At 43.1% G+C, this 14,923-nt stretch overlaps 1 protein-coding gene across 1 annotated transcript in view; it reads left to right on the forward strand.

Annotated features, from left to right (window-relative positions):
• The window catches only part of MYO3A (myosin IIIA), a 232,799-nt gene that overhangs the window by 143,839 nt on the left and 74,037 nt on the right, over nucleotides 1-14,923 (forward strand). Inside the window, exons 17-19 of the mRNA XM_090047375.1 lie at nucleotides 125-251; nucleotides 1,619-1,829; nucleotides 6,835-6,982. Of these exons, the coding sequence (XP_089903501.1) occupies nucleotides 125-251; nucleotides 1,619-1,829; nucleotides 6,835-6,982 (486 nt within the window). The remainder of the gene's footprint in view (nucleotides 1-124; nucleotides 252-1,618; nucleotides 1,830-6,834; nucleotides 6,983-14,923) is intronic.

Below are 14,923 nucleotides of genomic sequence, written 5' to 3' on the forward strand. Positions count from 1 at the left end.
ATATTTTAAGACAACGGGGCCCAGTACCACTTCTGGTTATTAAGATATGGAAGAGAAGAACAGAATAACAGTTACACAGCCTAAGGCATCAGATGTAAAACTATAAATTGTATCTATTTTTCAGGAACTTGGAAGTGTATACAGTATTCTCGCTGCAATTTTAAATGTGGGTAACATTGAATTTTCTTCTGTGGTATCCGAGCACATGATTGACAAAAGCAACATTTCTAATCCAGTAGCTCTTGAGAACTGTAAGTTCCTCCTTTAATTTAATATTACATGTCTTCAATGTTTTAGGAGACAGCTTGTTATAAGACAATAGGGTTATCAATAAAAGTGTATTCATATGGAAATCTTACAAAAATAATAACATACTGTACTTCAATTCATGATGAACACATGCATATTTATTATAAATTATTATAGCAGTTAACCAAGTTGCATTCATGAAGCATTACATGAGATAGGTGAAAGCAAAATGTAACAATGATTTTTTTTATCTATATTTGAACTTCCAATGAAAATTTTCATTGAAATCTTAAATTCTTAAATTATTTTACCAGCCATACCTCCTACAATGCTCACAGCATTCAAGGGTTGGACAATACCTCAGGGGTCATCTAGTCTAAGCCCCTTTACTGTGGAAGGTTTTGCTATTTGTAAACCATCCCAGACAGATGCCTTGATAGCCTTTTTTGTCAAAAATCTCCAGTGAAGTAGATTTCCACATTTCCCCAAGGCTGGTTGTTTCATTGTCATGCTCTTCCTACCATTGGGAAGTTTTTTTGTAGGATTAAAAAATCAATTATAAGCTCTTCCTCTGGGTGGACTCTAGTTAGCAACCTACTGAGGTATAACAGGGCTATCCAGCTTCTAAGTGGCTGTAAGCTGCATGTTGCACAGGCCACAGCAGATTAGGCCACATACTCAGGGACCACAGTAGCATGAGCTATGGACCGTTTGGCCCCTAGGCACCCTAGCCCACAATGCATGGCCCCATCCCCAGCTCCCATGAATGCTCCTCCACTGCACCATGATATGAGCTTCCCTGCTGTTACAGCACTTACAGCACTGCCCCCTGGAAGCAGAAGCCAGAGGAGGGAACAGGAGCCCAGAGTGCCCGTCTGCTGCTGTAGCTGGAAAAATGGGGGAGTGGTAACCAGATGGGAACCCAGAGCCACAGATTAACCCCCTGTGGGCCACATGCATCCTACAGGCCTCCACTTGGACAGCCCTAAATTATAACAACAAAAGGCAAAGTAGCACCAGGGAAGTTGTTTCTTCTCTACCTAGAGTTGTGGCTGTGACACCAGCCTATTACACCCTAGCCAGCATGACTGAGCTGGCATGGAAGGGGATGTAATCTACACCTGGGAAAGATTTGGTGCATATTTCCCTATTTTAAAGCAAAGAAGAAATTACAGACATTATGACGGAATGACAGTTGAAGATCTTGACCTACTTCTAGGGTCAGCATAGTTATGCTCTACCCCTTTCTCAGGGCATGTTGCACTTGCATAGTCAAGCCCTTAGAAATTAAAAAAAAATCTTCATCCTTCAAAACTATCTCTGTGAGCTGGCCATATGTAATTTAACAGTAAACTTGTTTACTTCCAAGGTGCTTCTTTGCTGTACATTCAGGCAGATGAACTGCAAGAAGCTCTCACCTCTCATTGTGTGGTAACCCGAGGAGAAACAATCATCCGTCCCAACACCGTGGAAAAAGCGACTGATGTCAGGGATGCTATGGCCAAAGCATTATATGGACGCCTCTTTAGTTGGATAGTCAATCGCATCAATACTTTACTCAAGCCAGACAAACTTCTAAGGTAAAGGTAGAGGGCAATGTGTGGCAGGGGCACTCCCCAATGACAAACACCACACTCCCCATAAACCATACCCCCCCCACACACACCTCCCCCACACACACACTCCCACACACCCACACCCCCCAAAAAACTCCACAATGGCCCATATTCACTCACACCGCCACACACTCCCACACGCACCAACACCCCTACAAGCCCCACACCCACCCACATACACCCCCATACACATCCACACACCCTCCCAAACTCCACACACTCCCACACACACCTACACCTCCCACACTGCTTCACAGCCTCCTCCACAAACCCCACACCCCCACCACAAATCCCACACCCTGCATGCCCAGCCACCAGACAGGACAGGACAGGACCTGGTGACAGGAACCGTGGCCACATGGGCAGCTGCCATACTGCAGTCCTGCCCCATGCCCACACTGGTGCTGGGACACGCAGCCCCGGCCTGGGGTGGGGAGGGGGGAGGCTCCTGGTCCTGAGTATCACTTGGGGAATGATGTGCTGGGCAGAAGGGGTGAAGGTCGCAGCAGGGGTGGGTCATGGGCAGGGGGGGATTAAGGTGGCAGCACGGTTTATGTGTGTCTGTGATGGGCCAGTGATGGCAGCAGGGGTGTGAGAGAGAAAAAGAAATGGGAGGAGGAAGAAGAAGAAGACTATGGGTAGAAGCAGCCACTAGAGCCAGGCTTGGAGCCTCCCTGTCCTCCTACAACAGCCTATGCAGGGGGAGGCCGGCCCCAGCCAAGGGTTTTCCAGGAAGGGCAAGGGGATCACTGGGGCCTGGGCACAGACACAGGGAAAAGAATACCAAGGGCTGGCACTGCTCACAGCCACAAAGCTGCAGGTGGGACAGCTGCAGCTGGACTCATGTCCTGGTGGAGGGTGGTGTGAGATAGTGCTTATGCTAAGCAAGGGCTAGCATTAAGAACAATGCACTAAAACTCCCAGAATGCTTCAAGGAGGTTGAGAAGTCAGTGATTGACATTCTGGTAATCACTTTCTGACCCTTAGATAAAAATGCTGACCTTCTGACCCTTGGACAATGATAAAAATAGCAGGCAAGCAGCTTATATTGTTAATGGACAATGATAAAAATAGCAGGCAAGCAGCTTATATTGATAAAACAGGAAACCGCATGGCTAAACTTCAATGACGAAAAACAACCACATATTATGTCAGCCTTGACATTTTAACCCTGCAAAAACCAGCAAAACTTATAGATGAATAATGTATTTAGGTTATAGAAAATTAACATGAGAAATATAAAGGTTATTAAGAATTAACATAAGAAGCGTAAAAATTATAATACAAAGCGTATCACCTGATATTATAATATAGATAAGTTAACTAAATAACCAATAGAAGTAAGAATTAGAAATGCATATGTATATGTGTTATCATATATAAGTAATAGTAAAGTTATGTTAGATGCCTCACTGCCAACATGGGGACAGTTTTGTATCTTTTGTCTAAAAAAAGATAAGGGACTCCTTTTAAATGAGCTGTTGACCAGTTCTGAGACTCCTGAATCAGGCAGCCACACCTAGCCTCCAGGTTAGAAAGCAAGGGCTTGATTTGGGAACCTCATGAACCAACAGACCTCCTTTAGTTTATGGCTTTGTGAAACAATGAAAGTTTTAAATTGAACATCCAGGTCTGAGCCTGTGCTTAATTCACTCCTTATACAATTTGGCATCGAACTCACACAGGTGGGAGTTGCTGCCAGGAGGGAGTGAGGGGGGGGCAGGCAGAGGTGTGGGTGACGAGTGAGGGGCACTGGCAGGGCTGTGGGGGCTGTGGCTTGGGAGTGAGGAGCAGGGGCAGGGCACCAGCACATCCGTGCTGCTCAGTTCCACAAAGCAGCTGTAGAGACAGTCACAGCTGGACCCTCATCCTGGTGAGGGAAGGACACGGGGGGAGCTCTAATTTCCTATGATAAAAAAACCAAAAGTAAATGCCAAAATATATAAGTATTTAGAATTTATTTTATTGTAATGGTTGAGGCAGTGATAGGCTTCCAAACAGAATTAAAATTGTAAATATATCAATAAAACATTGTGCTTAACTAATACCTATATATATATAGTAGTGTTTCATTTTAATAATGGAAAAACATGGAATTTGAAGACTTAATTAGAGAATTTGGGGTTTTTATCAGAGAATTTGTGATTTTTAAATAGAGAAAACCAGGATCCCTGCTGCTGAGGCAAGTGGGGGGACACAGAGAGAAAAGCCTGCCCAGGGCCAGCACCAGGGACCCAGCTGGAGGGTGAACGAGGTGGCTGACCTTCCAGTCATTTGGAGCCAGGAGGACACACTTAAACAGTTCAAAGTGGACCACCGTAATGAGCACATCTTCTGAGTGATAGCTGCCCAGATGGCAGAGCAAGGGCACTGGAAGACATGACAGCAGTGCCACACAAAGGCCAACTGAGCAGCCTCGGGTACTGGAAGCTGGCAACTGGCCCAGTAGTGCAGGTGGCTCTGCTTCAGTGCCCATACCACAGCCCAAGTGGCCTTGCAGTCCCCATCTGGGTCTGGCAGGTGTGCAGCCGTGGGGCCATGGGTCACAAGTAGCAGCAGGTCACAGCCAGGCAGCAGCTCCCACTGCCAGACTTTTGCAGTAGGCAGAGGATGCAGGGGCCACGCTAGGTCCAGGCTGCTGCAGCAATCCAGCTGGCACAAAGGGCTAGTATCCCCAGATACTGTGTGGCTAGGCCTCAGAAGCTCCTGAGGGCAAGTGGCCTTGAAGGCAGGTTTTTATACTGCTGGGGCCAGCCTCCAGCTCCCCCTGGCTGAAGATCCAGGAGGAGCTGGACAAGGGCAGTTTGCCCCAAGCAGCGCAACTTGCCCCACATCAAAGTACACATTCAGACACATGCTGAGGCACAAATCTCCAGCACAAATTTGTGCCGCCGCTATTTGAACTGCAGCAAATGCACGTGTCTGTATGTGTGGACACCCTTAGGGAACATCTAGACAAGTGTGGATGCTTGTTTCCCCAGGAACAAGTAGCAGTGGCATACCTTGTTCCGCTGCTACTTGTCCCTGAGAAATGCTCATGCCACACATGCTCTGGTGTGCAGCAGGCTACCCCAGGTGAGGTGGAAAAGACTGGGGACAGCAACTGTGCTGGCCCCAGCAGCCTTACCTGGTGTCCTGAGGGCCTCCCAGGTCTGCAACCATAGCAGGAAGCATGGCCAGCAGCCAAAGTATGGCTTCAGCCAGGCGGGCTCCAGTTTAGGACAATGCGCACTGCCACCAAGTGCGCCACCCCACTTTTTTCAGTATTGTTTTATTCCTGCACCTCAAGGTAGCAGCACAGGGAACACCTGCATGTGTGGTGTGTAGTACCATAGACCAATCTACGGTGCCACATATGGCACATCCGCGCTTGTCTGGATACAGCCTTACTGTCTAAAAATGTAGCCAGATTCGGGGTAAGAGACTGGGATATAACATGTAAGCAAACCTGTTGAAGAAGTTATATGGTTTTGTTAGCAAGTCATATATATTAAGGCACCCTGAGGCTGCTGGTGGTGAGGAAATTGGATAAACTGCTTGTTGATTCCAAATATCCATTATATTTCAATTCAGCAAATCTGCACTTTCATTTTTGAAGAACTGGGTTAAATCTGAGGCTTCAGTTTTTAGGAGTCTCTTCTAAACTTTCCCATATTAAATAGCAGCAAAACACAAATACATATCATTTTAATCAATGGATGTGAAGCTGAAATGCATGGAAGATTGCCCAGCACTGCTAACTGATGCACATATCTCTTTTCTGTGCTACAGAGTATCCCTGGTGGGTCCTTTAGCCAGTGGAACAAGTCTTGATACAATCTGGAAGGGAATTTACTTATTAATTTCTTGACATTCTGTAAAGATAGAGTTATGTGAAATATTTTCAACAGATAATGTGTTCTGGAGCAACTAAAACTATTTGCTGATTTTGACCTGAATTAATTACTTTAACCAAAAAAGAGCAGGGGGTGTGGGGAAAGGGTGCAAAGGATAGAAATGTCAGAATGCTTAATTTTAATAGCTCCAAACTGAACCATTTTGATTTTTCAGACTACATTCAGAAAAGGCTTGTGAATTTAGTCCTTCATTGGCAAAAGTCATGTGCTTTTTATGAAAAACTGATTGTGAAAAATACTCCATCAAACAAAATGTTTAATTTCAGGTCACAATTTTTCATGTGACCCAGAATAAACTTTTATAATTAGCCAAAAAAACAAAACTTTCTACTTTGTGGTAACTAATAATAATAATAATACCTGCCATTTTGCCCCCTGCAAAAAAAAAAATCATTTAGTCACACAATTCCAGTATTGGTCCAATTTCTTTCACGTTTCTTGATAGAGGCATGTAAGATCATATTTTCAAACTTGGGTATCTTAAGCTACTCTTTTAAATTCCTTTTCCATGAACATATTTGCTAAGTTAATTTTCTATCTAAATCTAATTTTTAATTCTTAAAAAAGACATTTAGGTACATAATAATGAATGCAGGGACTTTTCTTTAGACTTTTTTTTTTTATAAAATCATTCCTAAGCATTACATGCATTGTAATTGAAAGCAAGCAGTAACTGGCATTTAATTACAAGGTATTATCCAGTAAAGCTTATTTTATTACCATAGAAACAAGAAGCAATTGAATGTTGTTTATGTGCTGTAGTTGGTTTTTTTGACAGGCTAATCAATATTATTTTAAACATAAAATTCGAAGTCTAACTTGTATTTGCCATTAGAGTTCACCAATAGTACAATTCAATTAGGTTGTTCTGCAAGTATAATTATTCTTACATGTCCATATCTGTTGTATTACGTATCAGAAAGGATTATATTTCTAAAGTAAATCTGACTGATATCAAATCATCTTGATATAGTATCCATGGACATTTGGTTCATTATTTGCTTTCTTGATACAATAATGAAATTAGAGGTCATGTAAAATAAAAATATGATGACTTTATTTAATCTTTGCAGTGAAAATGATGATGGCTTAAACATTGGGATTCTTGACATCTTTGGATTTGAAAATTTCAAGAAGAATTCTTTCGAACAACTCTGTATTAACATTGCTAATGAACAGATTCAATTCTATTTCAATCAACATGTCTTCGCCTGGGAACAAGTAAGTTGGGGAACATTTTCACACAGCATAGTATTTATGAATATCTAAACGTTGCCCAAAAGGTTAAACTGCTTCTTTCTCTTAAGAGTAAATGAACGGTAGATTGCAGCAGACTGCTTTCTGTATGTACACGATGTGAAAAACTGTTGGCTTTCCATTTGCAATTGAAATGCCTATCTAAAATGCATTAAACTTCAGATTTACTGTATCTAGGCAACAGAACACTGATAATTGGTTTAATGCAAATATCATGTTGTTCTGTTGAGGAATAATGTGTGCTATGTAATTTATGGTTCAGCTGCAACTCCCTACCACAAATGCCTTATATTACATATTTTTTAAAAACTGCAACTTTCATAATAGCTTGCTAATAAGGTTACCTATTTTGAATTCTATTTAAAAAGTCAGAAGTTATTTTCATTTCATTTAGGGACAGGATTTCCTAAGCCAACTGATAGAGGATTTACTTTGATTACACTATAATTTGATTTAAAAGATGAAAAAAGAATTCTTGCTGTATTTACTTAAGGTAACGAACTTGAAAGGGTGAGTAGTAAAACTGCAAAATCAGGAGTGTATAAAAGGATTCAACAAAAATTAAAATACATTATATTAAAGTTTTCAATATTTAGCCAATACTCCTTATTTGAGAAAAAGTGCTTCAAGAAAAAAATAAAATGCTTCAGAATACCATCTTGGGCAGTCACCACTAACATTTTAGGTTCAGTGGGTGAAAAGATACTTTTTTTGCCTTACTGGAGGATATTTTAGATATTAATGTTTGAACCTCATTTGGTTTCTTAATCTCATACTTTTTAGTTATGAATACTTCTCTAGTATCCTGCTAATTGTAACCACTGCTTGTTTGGAATGATTGAGACAAAAGGGGGGGGTGTTTGTGTGTGTATGCATATACACCAAGTGATACTATGGACAAAAAGTGTTATGTGACTGGGAAGTATCCTCCATCAAGATTTAAAGTCATCCTCAAGAGTTTAGAACCAGTCCCGTAAGACTGAATTTCCTTTGAATTAAGTGGAAACTATAAAATCTGTTTGCAGTTGAATTAGTCTGTTCTTATCAGTACAGCCATCCTTAGGTTTGTTGTAATTTATCTCAGAATGGGTTATATGTCTAAGATAAATCTAGGCAAAAATCCTCCTGAGATAGCTCCCATCTTTATAAAATGTTTTTAGATCCTGAGATAGCTCCCATGGATAGCAAAAAAATGGTTCATTATTTCCTTTCTAAAAACTATAATAGTTGGAAGATTCGTTTCAGTTCCACAAAAAAATCAAGGAAGTATAACAGTGTAAACATGTAAGTGAGACCTGTCAAGCCCATGAAACAAAAGAATACATTAATCCTTTTTGTAGTGTGCAAATTATGGAAGCGGTGGAATTAAAAGGAGCAGAAGCATACATAAGAAACCAAAAACACTTAATGAGTGAAACTTTTAAACTTTAGCATGGTAAATAAAACGTCTGAACACATAACAGAATAACAGTCATACAACATTTATCTACTTTGGTCCCTAATGTAAGTTGTACTGCTATGTAGAACAGACAATTGATAAGCTCTTCCAGGGTAGCTGCCACAGTAGGGGGCTATTATGGGACCTCATCCTGAGGTAGCAGGGGATTCAGTAATTTACACCAATGTAGTTTTTCTGAGATAACTCAATACTTGATCCCACTGAGCAAAACCAGTATGAAATCATACCTTGCATATTTGCTTCTTTTTTTTTTCCAGTGATGTATGAGCAGGTTAACTGGTATAAATGTGCTGTGTAGCCAAATGATCAAACAGAAAAACAAAATTAAGCCTTTTGTATGTATTGTGTATCATACTGGTGAAAAATGGCTTCAATCAGTCCAGACTCCAAATCCATAATTCACAATGACATTTTATTCCTCAACCAAATATTGGTCCTCATTGAGTATATTATGTTGCTTAGAGCAAAGTAATATCACTTCTTTATTGTTCCCCTAAATGTTAGTCTTTTAATACAGTGACAGCAGTTGTGTGCTCTAATGGGCTAATACTTGTTGCCAGACAGTAGTACTAAAATGACACGTACACAGAGATATTCAAAACAGGTGAAGGCTCTTTCACGAGGATTTTTCATTCCTACTTCTTTGTACGTTGATGGAAAGGTGCACTGTTTTTCAGTTCTTGGTTTATAAACTCCCTGAAGGATGACTTCAGGCGATGCAGAAATTAATTGTTAAAGAAGTCTGGAAGCCATTGTCTCTGCATGCTTTAATCTGCAACAGAAATATACAACTGGTAGTACAATCCACCATGTCTAGAAGAAGAGAATTTTTGCAAACTAAAGCTGAATTTTCACAGCAGATGCTCCTTAGCTATTTAGCACAGCTGTTACTGTAATTAGCACTGAAGTACCATTCTGTTCACTTCAGGGCAGAGGCTTTGCTGTTGGCAGTCATCCATGTCCAAGGACATGCCCAGCCACACGGGCCCTACACAGGTTCCCAGTCTCTCTCCACCTTGTTTCCAACTGACTTTTAATGCATTTATCAACTCATGGACTTGACTCTGACTTAGTGTGGCTGGCTTTCAGTTCCTGCAGAGTATCTTTATTTGTAGATTTTGGCCAGGCATCTGTTGACTCAAAGGTTCTTGGTTTTACCACTTAGTAAATAAGCTTGTGTATTTATTTCCTTCTGCTTTTATATCTGCCACATTTAACAGGAGGTCCAAACAGGCTTTAGAATATAGCAGGCTTCGTTACATTATCTTGCTCTCGCCAGAGGCTGGTACTGTCGTGATATACAGTGAATTCCGTGGGCAAAGTTAGTGTAACTCTGATTGGAAAACACTAAAGTTTTCAAAACAGGAAGTGATAACTGACAGTGCTGTTATTTATCACTGGTTGCAGGTGTCTGGCATAAGGATGATTCTTCTCACTCATGTGTAATAGTTATTATACAACATCCCTTCTCCCTCGTCTGGAATATGCCCATTGCTCCAACTCCAGGTCAAATAATAATCTTGGAGCAAGGAAGTGGTTCAGTATTTTGAAAGGTCATTTTAATGCTTGTTCTAAGTTGATAATGTACTGTGAATTCTAGTATGTCCCACTCTCCAAAAAATCTGCAGAGAAGAACACAAAAGATATTGTCAAAGTATCTTGTCAAAAGGGACAAAATATTGTTATTTGTATTATACCTGTATGTATGAAGAAACAAAATATGATTTCCCAAGTGACTAAGTAAGAATATAAAAATTGCAGAAATTTGTTATTCTATATATGCAAATCAGCATCTTTCAAATAAATGAGTATGGTCCCAGCCCTTTACTACTGTGCTTGTCTGACTTAATGCACATGTGTAAGAGTTTGTAGAGAGAGGCTTTTAATGCATCCCTGATTATTTCAATACAAAAAGGTAGAAGTTATGGAACTGACTATTACAAGCAAAAATTGAGTGTTTTCTTGTGAACACATCTGCCATTTCAAGTTGATCATATCTCAAACTTAAATATTTCTTTTTATTTTAAATGCAGTCTTCAGTGATATTACAGAGCCCACAAAGCCTATACTCTCAACATTAATTTTACACTCTATGGCCACATCCAGATGAGTGTAGCTTGCAGTATGTGACACTGCAGAGACATCTGTGGCACCACATACCACACATCCAACTGTTCTCCATGCTGCAAGGGAGCAGCATGGACAGGTTTTTTGACCCTGAGTATCCAGGGGGCAAAAAAACCCTCACAAAAAAAAAAAGCAGAAGAGCACACATGGAGGCAGCACACGCCACTCCAAACCAGAGCCTGGCTGGCTGGAGCCACACTCCGGCTGCTGGCCAGGCTCTGAGCAGCAGGATCACCACTGCTGCAGCCTCAGGTGGCCCCCAGGGTCCCAGGTAAGGCTGCTGGGGCCAGCCCAGTGTTGGCCTGAGCCTCCCCTACTGCACCCATGATAACCTGCGGCACTCCACAAGGCACATGGCACAGATGTTCCCAGGGGATAACTAGCAATGACACAAGGTATCCCACTGCTAGTGGTCCCCAGGGAAACAAATGTCCACGCTCGTGTGGACACTGCATATAAGTACTAAAAGGTCCTCATTTTAAAACTATGTGTAAAACTTTACGAAAGCATTTATGTTTTCTTTTGCAGATACAGTGTTAGTTTTTGCACACTGAACTTCCATCAGTTGTATAACATTTTCAAAGCATATTTAAATCTGTGGCAGTGTCCACTCTACAATTTTCACTTTCCCCTGAAAACATTCAAAAAGTGAGAAATAAATAATGTACTCTTTCCTTAAAGGGATTGCTTTTTGGCACTCTAATCAATAAAGCAAAGATTTGAATGATTCTGGAAGAATAAATTATTCCTTCACTGCTGGAGGTGGCAAATTTTAGGATAATATTTGCTGCCTTTGTTTATCCTGTACATTTTGCATAGAACAAGTAAATAATAATAATATCTAGTTCAAATATAGAGCTTTTTATCATCAGAACACTTTCCAAAGGAAGTAGGAATGGTATCATTAACCTTGTTTTACCTATGTGCAAAAATTAGGCTTGGCCTGGGTGGAGCTGGAGCTGGAGCTGGAGCAGGGGCAGGGGCAGGGTGGAGTGGAGCCCCTTCACCTCACCCCCCACCCCCACAGCTGCTGCAGCTGGAGTTTTGGTGGAAGGTATCATAGTACTTAGGGTTGGAAGGGACCTAAACAGATCATCAGGTCCAACTCCCTGCCCTGAGCAGGAATGGGTGCCAGGGTCATATCACCCCAGCCAAATATCTGTCCAGCCTCCTGAAGACCCCCAAGATAGAAGAAAGTACCACCTCAGCTGGGGGCCCATTCCAGAGCCTGGCAGCCCTGACTGTAAAGTAATGTCGCCTGATGTCCAGCCTGAACCTTCTCTCTAACAGTTTGTGGCCATTATTCCTAGTAACCCCAGGTGGTGCCCGGGGGAACAGAGCCTTCCCCAGTTTCCACTGGTCCCCCCAGTGAGTTTGTAAATGGCCACTAGATTCCCCCCTCAGCCTTCTCTTGTGGAGGCTGAACAGGTTCAGATCCTTTAGCCTCTCCCAGTAGGGCCTGCCCTGCTGCCTCTTGACCATGCAAGTGGCCCTTCTCTGGACCCTCTCAATGCTAGCCACATCCCTCTTGAAGTGCGGCGCCCAGAACTGGACGCAGTATTCCAAGTGCAGCCTGACCAGTGCCGCATAGAGGGGAAGGATCACCTCCCTGGACCTGCTTGTGATGCATCTGTAGATGCATGACAAGGTGCGGTTAGCCTTACTGACCACTTCCTCACATTGGCAGCTCATGTTCATCCTGGGGTCAACAATGACTCCAAGATCCCTTTCTACCCCCATTTTGACATGAAGGGTGTTCCCCAGCCTATAGATGTATTGCTGGTTCCTTCTCCCTAGATGCAGCACCTTGCACTTATCTGCATTCAATTCCATCCTATTCTCATCCGCCCACCTCATAATTTGTCTAGATCTAGCTGGATTCTGTCCATCCCCTCCAGCGTGCCCACCTCGCCCCACAAAGTGGGCATGAGGTGGGCTCGGCCCAAAAGCCAACAGTGGCTCCCTTCCCCCACTCTCTCCCCAACCCTCCTGACAGCAGCAGGCCAGGCCAGAGTTAGGGGAGCGGGGCTGGAATGGAGCTCCCTTGCCTTGTGGGCCGAGCCTGGCTTCCCCAAAACCTTATCCAGGGTATCTGGGGGGATGGGGGGCTTGAGGCGATGGGGCTCTGTACCACTGCACCCCCTCCCTCCAGGCAAGCCCAGCCAGCAGCTGACTGCTGCTCCTTCCCTTCCCTGTTGACAGACCTGGAGCTGAGGGACATGGGGGTCAGAACTGGGGAGAGGGGCATTTAGCAGCCCCTTGGAGGCTTCTGGAGCATCCCTGCTGGCCAGGTGTGCTGCAGGCAGGCTCAAGCGTCCCCAGCTGAACAGAAGAATGTCTGCTGGGTTGGGGGGGCTCTAACTTACAGTGCTTTGTGTAAAGCACCTTTAATTAAAGTGGGGCCCTTACACACCTGTAGGCACCCCTAGTTACTATAGTATCAAATGCAGATGGGACTGTCTGGGAAGACAACGTGACCAAAGACTCAGGGAATGCATTCACTGAGGTCATTCCCAAAGTCAGTTCTCCTGGAGACCCCATCTCAAGTGTAAACCTATTCTTTCTCACTCTTTCTCTCTCCCACTCTCTCTCTCTCAGAAGGCAGCATTGCAAGCAGTAGTTGCCAGCCTCCAGAAGCAAACCCTTTCCTGGGGCATAGTTGGCCATTGTATTTCCCTTGATTTGGACTGAAATTCTTGTAGTGCTAGAAGCAATCACAAGGGTAATGTTGTGGTGGATGGATGCTACAGATCACCACACTAGAGAAAGAGGTGGATGAGGCTTTCTTCAAACAGATAGCAGAAGTCTCCCAATCACAGGCCCTGGTGCTTATGGGGGACTTCAGTCACCCTGACATCTACTGGGAGGGCAATGCAGCAGTGCACAGGCAATCCAGTAAGTTTTTGGAGAGTGTTGGGGACAACTCCGTGGTACAAATGTTGGAGAAGCCAACTAGGGGCTCTTCTTGACCACCTCACAAGCAGGGAAAAATTGGTGGGGAATGTAGTAGTAGATGGCTGCTTGGGCAGCAGTGACCATGAGATGATCAAAATCAGGATTCTGAGAAGAGGAAGGAAGGAGAGCAGCAGAGTAATGACCCTGGACTTTGGCAAAGCAGACTTTGACTCACTCAGGAAACTGATAGGCAGGATCCCTTGGGAGACCAGTGTGAGGGGGAAAAGAGTCCAGGAGAGCAGGTTGTATTTTAAATAAACCTTGCTGAGGGCTCAGGAACAAACCATTCCAATGCACAGGACAACTACAAGTATGGCAGAAAACCAGCTTGGCTTAGCAGGAAACTCTTCAGTGAGCTAAAACACAAAAAGGACACTTACAAAAAGTGGAAACTTGGACAAATGACTAGGAAGCAGTATAATAGTATTACTTGAGCATGCAGGGGTGACATGAGGAAGGCCAAAGCACAATTGGAGTTGCAGCTAGCAAAGGATGTGAAGAGTAACAAGAAGGGCTTCTACAAGTAATGTCAGCAACAAGAGGAAGATCGGGAAAGTTTGGGTCCCTTACTAAATGGGGAGGAAACCTAGTGACAGATGAGGCAGAAAAAACTGAAGTACTCAATGCCTTTTTTACCTCAGTCTTCACAGGCAAGGCTAGCTCCCAGACTACTGCACCTGGCAGCACAATTTGAGGCAAAGGTGAGCAGCAAAACAGTGGTGAAAGAACAGGTTGGGAACTATTTAGAAAAATGTACAAGACCATGAGACTAGACATGATGTATCCAAGGGTGCTGAGGGAGTTGGCTGATGTGATTGCAGAGCCAGTGATCGTTATCTTTAAAAACTTATGGCAATTGGGAAAGGTTCCAGATGATTGGAAAAGGGCAAATGCAGTGCCCATATTTGAAAATGGGTAGAAGGAATAATAGAATCATAGAAAATTAGGATTGGAAGAGACCTCAGGAGGTCATCTGTCCCAACCACCTGCTCAGAGTAGGACTATCCCCAACCAGATCATCCCAGCCAAGGCTTTGTCTTAAAAACCAGGTCTTAAAAACCTCCAAGGATGGTCCACAACCTGTTTGGGTAACCAGTTCCATTGTTTTCCTACCCTACTACTGAGAAAATGCTTCGTAATATCCTACAACTTGAAACTTTGGCTCCTTGTTCTGTCATCTGCCACCATTGAGAACAGTGTAGCTCCATCCTTTTTCAAACCACCCTTCAGATAGTTGAAGGCTGCTATTAAATCCCCCCTCAGTCTTCTCTTCTCTAGACTAAACAAGCCCAGTTCCCTCAGTCATCTCTCATAAGTCATGTGCCCTAGTTCCCTAACCATTTTTGTTGCCTTCTGCTGGACTC

Source organism: Crocodylus siamensis, chromosome 5 (genome assembly GCF_052110815.1).
Source record: "Crocodylus siamensis isolate JL-2025a chromosome 5, ASM5211081v1, whole genome shotgun sequence".
In the NCBI taxonomy this organism is placed as follows: Eukaryota; Metazoa; Chordata; order Crocodylia; family Crocodylidae; genus Crocodylus; species Crocodylus siamensis.